The sequence below is a fragment of the Engystomops pustulosus genome, chromosome 11 (assembly GCF_040894005.1).
Source record: "Engystomops pustulosus chromosome 11, aEngPut4.maternal, whole genome shotgun sequence".
Classification (NCBI taxonomy): Eukaryota; Metazoa; Chordata; class Amphibia; order Anura; family Leptodactylidae; genus Engystomops; species Engystomops pustulosus.
This window is the reverse complement of record NC_092421.1, coordinates 45,702,603-45,714,860: the sequence shown is the minus strand read 5'-3', so window position 1 is coordinate 45,714,860 and position 12,258 is coordinate 45,702,603. Positions and strand designations below refer to the sequence as shown.

The 12,258-nt window shown below is 46.3% G+C and overlaps 1 protein-coding gene across 12 annotated transcripts in view; it reads right to left on the bottom strand.

The window, feature by feature from the left end:
- LOC140106485 (rap1 GTPase-GDP dissociation stimulator 1-A-like) overlaps positions 1-12,258 on the bottom strand; it is a 416,700-nt gene that overhangs the window by 52,770 nt on the left and 351,672 nt on the right. For all 12 annotated transcript variants that reach the window (XM_072130944.1, XM_072130946.1, XM_072130943.1 and 9 more), the window contains one exon: positions 168-299. In XM_072130944.1, coding sequence (XP_071987045.1) covers positions 168-299 — 132 coding nt within the window. The remainder of the gene's footprint in view (positions 1-167; positions 300-12,258) is intronic.

Here is a 12,258-nt window from a genome sequence, read left to right as displayed (position 1 = left end):
AAGTTCAAACGTCCCTATATTTATTTGTTGTGTGTCTCCTGCCATTAGCTGGTGTTTGGGCTCAATTTTATTGCTAGATTTAGAATTGTACTGATAAAATGTCAGCCAAATATAATAAGGACAGTTATTAAAATATGGTTTATGCAAAGGGGTTAAACAAATAGTACCATTTCTTGCGAAATTAGCAATGGTGAGTGCTCCGGTCATCTGTAGTAAGGTATGCTGAGAGGTTAGCCACAAAGGAATATTCTGGTAGAGTACACCACAGCCATTGTCAAAAAGTTTCTGCATGGATTCATCTGCAATATGACACAAATTTTTAAAATTCACAATGCACAAACTAAGGCAAACTAAAGAGACATAGATATGCACATAGATGAATCTGTGCTGATATTTTTCTGATCTTCTGTTAGTCTTGTAAGCAGGGTATTCAGAAGGGAGTGAAAAGCAAATACAGATGGAAAGAAGCAGTATGACAGGAGGCAAAGTATGTGGAAAAGCAACCACTTTGCTTTGATAAGATATATACCAGATATATTTGAAATAATTTTTTAATATTGTGTGTTTGGGGGGGGGGGGGTAGTTGTTATGAATTCCTTCACATTCAGCTGGATGTTTAAAAATAATGCTTTAAGCATACTAAAACCAGGGAGAGAGCAGGAATGGTTAACACTTAAAGCAAATAGGAGAGTAGAGAATCCCATCTTTACTCTGGTAGATAGATCAGCCTTGACAACGAAGAAATAAAGTTGTTATTAAGGTGAGCATTTAAGGCTGGCAGACAGTTTTGTGAAAAATAAATCTGCAAGTGGTGATGAAAATATAGAATGTATAGCAAGAGGGGGAACGTTCATGTCAGTGTTTCTTGTTTAACAGTACTATACATGCCTATAATAATAATGTAATTTACTCTCTGAAAGGTATAGCTTCAAAGGCGAGATCCCTACACTTTTATAGACAAAAACACAAAGAGCCATAAAAAGCAGTAACTTATCTAACCAATGTGCCAGTTATGGATTTATGATCCACCCATCCCAATGCAAGGGGTGGAAAAGGATATTTACAGAACTCTCAATAGGAGTATGGAAAGTGGGTCATGTTTGGTCTCAAAAGAATACAGACGGATCTGATGAGACCAGAACCTATGACGTCCAATTGAGAAGCTAGAACACATCCAAGGTCCTAGATCTGATCAAAAGTGGGATGTTCTCTAGTGCCACCTAGGGCAGTAATGGTGAACCTTTTAGAGCCTGAGTGCCCAAACTTCAACCAAAAGCCACTTATTTATTGCAGAGTGCCAGCACAGCAATTTAAGCAGTAATTTATTTCTCCTTGTTCTTTGACAACTTTCAATTGTTCAGCCTCCTAAAGACACCAACGCAGTTGAAAGGAGGAGGTAAAATTTGCCTATCATTGTAGGAAGATTCTGTAGGAAGATTGCCTGGGTGATGGCCTGGGTGCCCACAGAGAGGGCTCCAAGTGCCGCCTCTGGCACTAGTGCCATAGGTTCACCACCACTGACCTAGGAGGTGTCATGGGGAGTGGCTACAGCTAATATAAGCAAATCACCTCTTTTGCTCATTGTCTTTGCCTGGGAGAATTCTTTACCTTCCCTTCAAGAGCAGAAAGGATCTTGAAGTTTGGACTAAATATTTTCCCCGCTAGATCAGCACAAGGTTACCAAATTACTTTGTAGTACTCTGCTTGTAATCTACATTGTATACATTTCTATTGTGTGTACTGTTTTGTCTAATTTGCCATAAGACAGAAATCCGCGAGGTGTCGTCCCGATCTAGGCGCTGCTTCACTCAGAAATCTGGTCACAGTATTTATCCATAAGAATAGTTTTATTATTAATAGGCACAATGCATTTCGGCTCCGGGCGCGAGCCTTCGTCAGGTGTAGTTACTTACAATGAATAAAAGGCATATCAACAGCTTTTTTTATTCATTTAAAAGGTCCACGTCTGTGATGACGTGGAGCGGATGTGACATATCTATAAAGTTAATAAAGATTGAAAAAAAGTAAACAATTAAAAAAACTGGGCAAAAGAAATATGTGTGTATTTTGGGAACAAATTGAAGGAGAAAAAATAATATTATTTTAGTGCCCGCTTGCACGGAAGGGTTTGTTGTGTGTTGCTAGGCAACGCTGTTGAGTGACAGAGGAATGTCATGTGCCTTTGTATAGAGTATGTTGCCAGGTTACCAGGGGAAGTCACGTGTGCTGGATGTTCCGAGGCAGAATGATACTGTGCTGGGTTTACCATCATGAAGACTGCCTCTTGGTAAGTAAAGAATGAAAGTATTCAAGTATGTGCCTATAAAAACTTAATAATAAGAGTTTAAAAGCTTAAAAATTGCATGGCTAAATTCTTTATCATTACCTCTTGTAGATGGGATAATATTTGTTTTCTATACATGTTCTATGATCTCATTTATACCATCAGGTTGGAGACATTTGAATTTATACATCCAAAAGGATTCACTTTTGTTTAACCCCTTAAGGACGCAGGGTTTTTCCGCTCATTTCTCGCTCGCGAAAAATGACACCTCACACATCTCCGTGCACCAAAGTATGAAAAAGTTATTAGCGTCAGAAGATGGCAAAAAAATTTTTTCTTTTTTGTACACATTCCTTTAATTTTTGAAAATGTATTAAAACACAATAAAACCTATATAAATTTTGTATCACCGCGATCGCAACGAACCGAATAAAGCTGAGGTGTTATTTTGAGTGCACAGTCAAAGTCGAATAAACTGAGCCCACAAGAACGTGACGCATGTGCGTTTTTTTTTTCAATTTTTCCACATTTGTTATTTTTTTCAGCTTCGCTCGAGAAAATGGCATCTCCCGCCGTTTTGCTTTTTGGCGGCCAGAAACAGAGCCAATCACAAGCCAGGGGACTCTGCACTCCACCCAGCATGACGTGGTACCCTTACACGTCGATAGCAGTGGTTGGCTGGCCAGATCAGGTGACCCTGGAATAGACTAGCCCCTGCCCGCGCTGCTCGGATCATTCTGTGTCAGGATGCCACTAGGGAGAGAGCTGCTGCTGGTCAGGGAAAGCGTTAGGGTGTTCTATTAGAATAGTGTTAGGCAGGAGTGATTCTACAAGAACCCAACAGCCCTTCTTAGGGCTACAATAACGTTATACATTTTTTTTTTTATTTGCTTGTGGCTGGGCTTGCTGGCATTAGTAGTGCAGCTGGTACCATATTGTGAGGAATTTGCTGGGAGACCTGCGACCGTTGTGTTTAGCTCTTAGTGACACGCATATCCACCTCAAACACCGAAGTGGGACAATTTATTAGGGGTTCAATTAGAATTAGGCAGAGTCTGCTGATTTATTTTTTTTTTTACCTTTTTTTCATTTTATAGCTCAAACTCATCTTGCAAAGCAGTGTGCTTTCAGTGTAGGCTACAAAATAGCAATAGGAGAACCCCAACGGCTTACTTAGGCCTACAATAGCGTTATATTTTCCTTTTTTTTGTTTGCTTGTGGCTGGGCTTGCTGGCATTAGTAGTGCAGCTAGTACCATATTGTGAGGAATTTGCTGGGAGTCCTGCGACCGTTGTGTTTAGCTCTTAGTGACACGCATATCCATCTCAAACACCGAAGTGGGATAATTTATTAGGGGTTTGATTAGAATTAGGCAGAGTCTGCTGATTTATTTTTTTTTTACCTTTATTTCATTTTATAGCTCAAAGTCATCTTGCAAAGCAGTGTGCTTTCAGTGTAGGATACAAAATAGCAATAGGAGAACCCCAACGGCTTACTTAGGCCTACAATAGCGTTATATTTTCCTTTTTTTTGTTTGCTTGTGGCTAGGCTTGCTGGCATTAGTAGTGCAGCTAGTACCATATTGTGAGGAATTTGCTGGGAGACCTGCGACCGTTGTGTTTAGCTCTTAGTGACACGCATATCCATCTCAAACACCGAAGTGGGATAATTTATTAGGGGTTTGATTAGAATTAGGCAGAGTCTGCTGATTTATTTTTTTTTTACCTTTATTTCATTTTATAGCTCAAAGTCATCAGGCACAGCACAAAATCCAGTTGTGTGCTGTCAGTGTAGGTTAGAAACTAGCCATAGCAATAGGATAGCATCGTTTTGTTAAAAAAAAAATAAAAATAAAAAAAAATAAACACACAAAAAAAAAAAAATTAAAAGTTTACACTTTAATTTGGAAAATGTTTAACCCGTGGGCTAGGGGTAGAGGACGAGGGCGTGGACGTGGGCGTCCAACTACTGCAGGGGTCAGAGGCCGTTGTCCTTGGCGGGGTGAGACACCACCTGCTGATGAGGGAGAAGGGGAACGCCGCAGAGCTACACTCCCTAGGTTAATCATGTCTCAAGTTACTGGGACTCGTGGTAGAGCACTGTTGAGGCCAGAACAGTGCGAAGAGGTGATGTCGTGGATTGCGGACAATGCTTCTAGCCATTTGTCCACCAGTCAGTCTTCCACGCAGTCCACCCATGTCACCGAAATCAGCACTCCTCCAGCTCCTCCACCTCAGCCTCCTTCCCCCCAGTCTGCCCCCTCCCAGCAAAATTTGGCATTTGAACCGGCATACTCTGAGGAACTGTTTTCTGGACCCTTCCCACAGTCACAAACCACTTGTCCGGTTGCTGCTGAGCAATTTTCCGATGCCCAGGTTTTCCACCAGTCGCAGTCTGTGGGTGATGATGACATTATTGACGTAGTGGAAGAAGTGTGTAAAGAGGTGTCGGACGATGAGGAGACACGGTTGTCAGACAGTGGTGAAGTTGTTGTCAGGGCAGGAAGTCCGAGGGGGGAGCAGACTGAGGGATCGGAGGATGATGAGGTGACAGACCCAAGCTGGGTTGATAGGCCGGGTGAACACAGTGCTTCTGAGACGGAGGCGAGTCCTATAGCAGAACAGGTTGGAAGAGGCAGTGGTGGGGCCAGACGGAGAGGCAGGGCCAGAGCTAGTGCATTAGCGCCAAATGTTGCCCGTAGTCAAGCTCCCGTGGCGAGGGCTAGATTTTCAGAAGTCTGGAGGTTCTTTAAAGAAACACCGGATGACCGACGGACTGTGGTGTGCAACCTTTGCCAAACCAGGATCAGCAGGGGTTCCACCAGTAACTACCACCAGTATGCGCAGGCATATGAATGCTAAACACCCCACTCAATGGCACCAAGCCCGTTCACCTCCGGCCAGGCACACCACTGCTCCTTCCCCTGTGTCATCTGCTAGTCAGCCCCCTGCCCAGGACCACGGCCCAAACACCTCCCGTGCGAAAACCCCATCTTCGCCTCTACGATCCTCCACAGCATCCACCAGCGTTCAGCTCTCCATACCCCAGACGCTGGAGCGCAAAAGGAAGTATAGCGCAACCCACCCACCCACACGTCCAAGCCCTCAACGTCCACATCTCCAAGTTGCTTAGCCTGGAGATGCTGCCCTATAGGCTGGTAGAGACCGATGCCTTTCGAAACCTCATGGCGGCGGCCGCCCCTCGGTATTCGGTCCCCAGCCGCCACTACTTTTTCCGATGTGCCATCCCAGCCCTGCACAAGCACGTGTCAGAGAACATCATCCGTGCCCTGACCAACGCCGTTTCTGACAAGGTCCACCTGACCACGGACACGTGGACAAGTGCTGCCGGGCAGGGCCACTATATATCGCTGACGGCACATTGGGTTAACTTGGTGGAGGCTGGGACCAAGTCTGACCCTGGGGCTGCTCATATACTGCCGACGCCGAGGATTACGGGGCCTACCTCGGTCCAGGTCTCAAAGGCCTTCTATGCCTCCTCATCCTCCCACCCCTCCTCCACCTCCTCCTCCTCCGAATTACCATCCGTGGGCATGGCGCCATCAGTCGGTAGCTCTAGGCACAGCAGCAGTGCCATCGCTAAGCGACAGCAGGCGGTGCTCAAACTGCTGAGCCTAGGCGATAAAAGGCACACCGCCCAAGAGCTATTACAGGGCATCACGGCGCAGACTGATCTGTGGCTGGCACCGCTGAACCTGAAGCCAGGCATGGTTGTGTGTGACAACGGCCGTAACCTGGTGGCGGCTCTGCAACTCGGCAGACTGACACATGTGCCATGCCTGGCCCATGTGTTAAATCTCATAGTTCAGCGTTTCCTCAAGACATACCCCAATCTGTCTGATTTGCTCACGAAGGTGCGCCGCATCTGTGCGCATTTCAGGAAGTCCAGCACAGATGCTGCCACTCTCAGGGCAGCGCAGCGCCCCTCCAACTGCCCGCTCACCGACTGTTGTGCGACGTGCCCACGAGGTGGAATTCAACATTAACCATGTTATCCAGAGTTTACCAGCAGCGCAGAGCGATTGTAGACTGCCAGATGTCAACTTCCACCAGAACTGGTAGTCAGGTCAGTCAGCTTCCTCAAGTCTACAATGAGGAGTGGACGTGGATGTCTGATATCTGTCAGGTGCTGAGTAACTTTGAGGAGTCAACACAGATGGTCAGTGGCGATGCCGCCATCATCAGCCTCACCATCCCGCTGCTTGGCCTGTTGAAAAACTCTCTGGTCAGCATGAAGTCGGAAGCTTTGCGCTCATCACAAGAGACGGGGGAAGAAGATTCCCTTGTTGATAGCCAAAGCACCCTTAGGTCTGTTTCTCAGCGCATATCGGAGGAGGTGGAGGAGGATGAGGAGGAAGAGGAGGAGAATGTTGGCGAGACAGAAGAGGGGACCATTGTTCAGTCCTTCACTGTTCAGTGTGTATGGGCAGAAGAAGAGGAGTTGGAGGAGTTGGAGGAGGAGGAAATGGGCAGTCAGGCCAGTGAGGGGAGTGAATTCTTGCGCGTTGGGACTCTGGCACATATGGCAGATCTCATGCTAGGCTGCCTATCCCGTGACCCTTGCGTTCAAAGAATTTATTCCAGCACCGATTACTGGGTATTCACTCTCCTGGACCCACGGTACAAGCAAAATCTTTCCACTCTCATCCCTGGAGAGGAAAGGAGTGTGAGAATGCATGAATACCAGCAGGCCCTGGTGCACAAGCTGAAACACTATTTCCCTTCTGACAGCGCTAGCGGCAGAGGGCGTACTTCTGCGGGTCAAGTAGCGAGGGAGAGTAGGCGAGCAGGCAGCTTTTCCAGCACTGGCAGGGGTACGCTTTACAAGGCCTTTGCCAGTTTTATGTCACCCCAGGAAGACACTGTCACCTGTCCCCAGTCTCGGCAGAGTAGGGCTGATCTTTACAGAAAGATGGTGAGGGAGTACGTAGCTGACCATACCATCGTCCTAAATGATCACACAGCTCCCTACAACTACTGGGTTTCAAAGCTGGACATGTGGCACGAACTGGCGCTGTACGCCTTGGAGGTTCTTGCCTGCCCTTGCCGCTAGCGTGTTGTCCGAGCAGGTTTTCAGTGCAGCTGGTGGCATCATCACCGATAAGCGTACACGCCTGTCGACTGACAGCGCTGACAGGCTGACGCTTATCAAGATGAATAAAGCCTGGATTTCTCCAGATTTTCTTTCTCCACCAGGTGAAAGAAGCTCAACCTGAATAATGTATGCACTCCTCCTCATTGTCCTCCTTCTCCTCCTCTTTGTACACTAAAGCATAGGAAACTGGCTATTTTTTGCCAGGGCCAAGTGGCTCTAGCTATAGTACTCTATGTATTTAATTTTTCTGGAGGGCCACCTACCCGATCCTCTGTTTTAAGCAATTTTTGGGAGTGCCACATACAGGCACTCAATCTGTTTAATTTTTCTGGAGGACCACCTACCTGCTCCTCTGGTTTGAAAACCTTTTTGGACTGCCACATACAGGCACTCAATTTATTTAATTTTTCTGGAGGACCACCTACCTGCTCCTCTGGTTTGAAAACTTTTTTGGACTGCCACATACAGGCACTATCCAAATTAAATTGTCTCCATAGCAGCCTCCACATGTCGTCTTTTTAGCTGGCTCCACACTTCGTCTCCATTGCTACCTCCACACGTCATCGCCATAGCTTCCTCTAAAAGTCGTCCATATAGCTGCCTCCATACATTGTCTCCTTATCAAACGAACTGTGTCAGGCAGAATTTTGGGTTGTTTTCATGGCTTCCACATCAAACTTGTTAACTTTGTCGCCACCCTGCTGTGTAATCCACAAAATATACTGGCAAACTTTTATCATTTACCAATATTATTTCAGCGCTTCTTGCGCATCTGTTTACATTCTCCTCACCCGCCATATCCCAAACTTATAAGAACGCTACTACACTTGGGAAGTGCTGTTTGGGGAGTAGCCTAGAGACAGGGGCTTGGATTGGCGAAAGCTCGCCTGGAAGCGGAGCGCCAGCTCCATCTCAAGATCCAACTAACATAGTTTTAACTGCAGCACCTTTAATCTACTACTAGTTCACTGCCTCCATACATCGTCCCCTTATCAAACGAGCTGTGTCAGGCAGAATTTTCAGGTGTTTCACCAGATACATAGTGGAACTCGGCCCATCTGTCGCCGCCATGCTGGAGACCTGAAGTTGCAATCATAGCAGCGCAATATGGATGCCCCATACTGTCGCTCTTAATCATGGAACCATTTCCGTAAAAACAATTAAAAATAGAACCGCTATGCTATTCCATTATTCCTAGGTGAAATATTCAAACGACCCCGTCTGCTTTGAAAATTATAATTTTTTCAAAGTAAACGCTTCTGGCCCCCAGGCCCATTTTGGGTGGGGAGGAGCCGAGAGACAGGGGCTTGGACAGGCGAAAGCTCGCCTGGCAGTGGACCGCCAGCTCCATCCCAAGATTAGGCAGCCTCAGAGGCATCCATGCATGCTGCCCCTGCTGTTTCCTGTCCATTTTGCCTCCACGATGCTCCACAGCGTTTACCAATGTCTCATTTCAACTCTCTATACCCCAGACGCTGGAGCACGAGAGGATATGCAGCACATCATCCCCTTATCAAACGAGCTGTGTCAGGCAGAATTTTCAGGTGTTTCACCAGATACATAGTGGAACTCGGCCCATCTGTCGCCGCCATGCTGGAGAACTGAAGTTGCAATCATAGCAGCGCAATATGAATGCCCCATACTCTCGCTCTTAATCATGGAAGTCGTCTCCATGGCTGCCTCCACATGTCGTCCCCTTATCAAAAGAGCTGTGTCAGCTCATTTTTCGGGTGTTTCACCAGATACGTTATGGAACTTGGTCACTATGTCGCCACCATGCTGTGTTATCGACTAAATATACCGTCAACCTTTTGTTCACATAGGAAATCATTTCACCTCCTTTGGTGAAACCTGAGTCCATTTAGGGTATGTCGCCATGAGACTCTCTAGCCTGCCACTGCTGCCGCTGCCTCTGCATGCTGTCCCCTATAGTGTCAGGGTCAATTATTGGATGTTTTAGATGTTATCTAGCCTCATTCGGTCACTCTGTCATGGCCATGCTGTTGCCCATAATTTTGGCATAATGGTGCGATTAAGCAGCCTCAGAGGCATCCATGCATGCTGCCCCTGCTGTTTCCTGTCCATTTCCGTGGTGTTTCCATCCTTTTCTGAGGTTCCCAGGTGTTTGGCCAAGCTTCCCTGTGCAGAGCCTTGGTCCCCTTGAAAAATGCTCGAGTCTCCCATTGACTTCAATGGAGCTCGTTATTCGAGACGAGCACTCGAGCATCGGGAAAAGTTTGTCTCCAATAACGAGTACCCGAGCATTTTAGTGCTCGCTCATCTCTATTAATTATTTATTATTATTATTTAATTATTTTTTTATTTAATTATTTTTCTTTAATTATTGTATTCATTTATCCATATGATAGTGGAATCTCTGTTTAATACACTGTAATATTTTTTGTCTGTTAGGATGTTGTTAGCCTCTTCTATATATTTTATGGTATCTTGGATGACGGTTCCCCCCCTTTATCCACAGCACGGATGGTTATTTTGGTATCATCTTGTAGTTTTTTCAAAGCAATTTTTTCTGCTTTCGTTAAGTTGTTTTTGGGGATTTGACATGTTTTTATATGTCTAAATTGTTCAGAAACCAAGGAGTAGAATGTCTACACATGATGACCCCGATGGTTAACAGGATTAAATGCAGATTTTTTCTTCACCATTTGGTGGCAATATGGGTCCGATGTAATGCAGTTGGTGTTTTTTGTTGTTTTTAGTAGAGATGGGGCGAATTTGTTATAATTCAGTTCGTCCCGATTCGCTGAATTTTAAAAAAAAATTTGATTCGGTCCAAATCCAATCATGACGAATCACGTTAAAAAACAAGTATTTCCTGGCTACAGAGAGTCTGTAGGGTGGTTTTGAACATTTTGCCATGCTTAAATATGCATAGGGAGTGTCGTTTGGTCTTCAAACAATGCTGTGTTTTAGTATGACAGCAGCCGCTCTTAGAATCTCTTCACTCTTTACTTCCATGTGCACTTACATAGGCCAACTTCCCCAAATAAGCAAAGCGGGAACGCAGCCTGACAAGGTAACTACAGAACCTGTTCTGTGAAACGCGGATACATGTAGAAACCCACCAAAAGAGTGGAAAAGGTGTCGGCAGTAATTTTGCATTGACGTCACTGATCATTTTGCCCTTCTTTTACGCGTCAGTGCCCTCTTTCAATCGGTCAATAATCCATCATTATTGCTAAAACCAAAAACAAACAGGAGTTAATCCAGAATATGATCCAGAGATGAGCAGCAAATGGGATACATGCATGTCCTTTGTATTCTGTATCCACTCCTGCTTTTGGCTATCAATCCTGAAGGTTTTCATCCTTCTGGTAGATGAAATGAAGTGGCAGCGTCATAGAGTGGTAGAGCGTTAAAACAGCATTATGGAAATCACAGGGTGTTCCAGGGAGACATCGGTCAGTTGGGAGCAGCATGAGTAGGCTGCAGAGTGGCACAATGAAAAATTATGGAGGTGGCGGAAACATGGTAGGCCACAAAGTGGCACAATGGTATAGTGTGGAGGTGACATCACCAGGAGCCCACAGGTGGCAGCAACATGGAAAGCCACAGAGTGATCCAATGATAGTGTGAAAGTGGCATCAGGATATAGTGTGCAGGTTGCGGCGGCAGCAAAAGCAGCAGCAGGAGCCCAAAGGTGGCAGCAACATGGTGGCAGCAACATGGAAAGCCACAGAGTGGCACAATGATATAGTGTGAAGGTGGCATCAACAGGAGCCCACAGGTGGCAGCAACATGCTGGCAGCAACATGGAAAGCCACAGAGTGGTCCAATGACAGTGTGTGGAGGTTGCGGCAGCAGCAGCATCAGCAGCAACAGGAGGCCACAAAGTGGCACAATGATAAGAGTGCGGAGGTGGCGGTGGCAGCAGCAGCAGGAACCCACAGGTGTCAGCAACATGGTGGCAGCAACAGGGTGGCACAATGATATAGTGTGGAGGTGGCATCAGTAGCAGCAGATTGGAGATGCCACATCCATAATACATTAGTTTACCCGGAAGACTCAGGTCTTTGACAAAAAATAACTCCAAAGATGGCAGCAGCAGCATGAGGTCAGAGGTGTGAAAGTGGCAGCAACATGGTAGGCCACAGAGTGGCACAATGATAGAGTCTGGAGGTGGCGGCAGCAGGAGCCCATATAGCCAAAAAGCAGAGGAGGCCACATTGTGGCACAATGACGAAGTTTGAAATGAATTAGAAGTTGAAATTTTCCATTTTAATTTGTAGATTAGAGATGCCACATCCAGTTTTCCTGAAAATATCAGGCCTTTGACAAAAAAGAATTCCAAAGGTGGCACCACCAGCAGCAGCAGAAGGAGATCAGAGGTGTGGAGCTAGCGGCAACATGGTAGGCCACAGAGTGGCACAATGATATAGTGTGGAGGTGGCAGCAGCAGGAGCCCGCAGGGTGGCACAATGATATAGTGTGAAGGTGGCATTAATAGCAGCAGCCACAGGAGCCCGCAGAGTGGCACAATGATATAGTGTGTTGGTGGCATCAGTAGCAGCAGGAGCCCGCAGAGTGGCACAATGATATAGTGTGAAGGCGGCATCAAAAGCAGCAGGAGCCCGCAGAGAGGCACAATGAGATCGGGTGTGGGCGGCATCAGTAGCAGCAGCAGCCCGCAGTGTGGCACAATGATATAATGTGAAGGTGGCATCAGTAGCAGCAGAAGCCCGCAGAGTGGCACAATGATATAGTGTGAAGGTGTGAAGGTGGCATCAGTAGCAGCAGCAGGAGCCTGCAGAGAGGCACAATGATATAGTGTGAAGGTGGCATCAGTAGCGGCAGCAGCAGGAGCCTGCAGGGTGGCAGAACGATATAGTTTTTTTTTT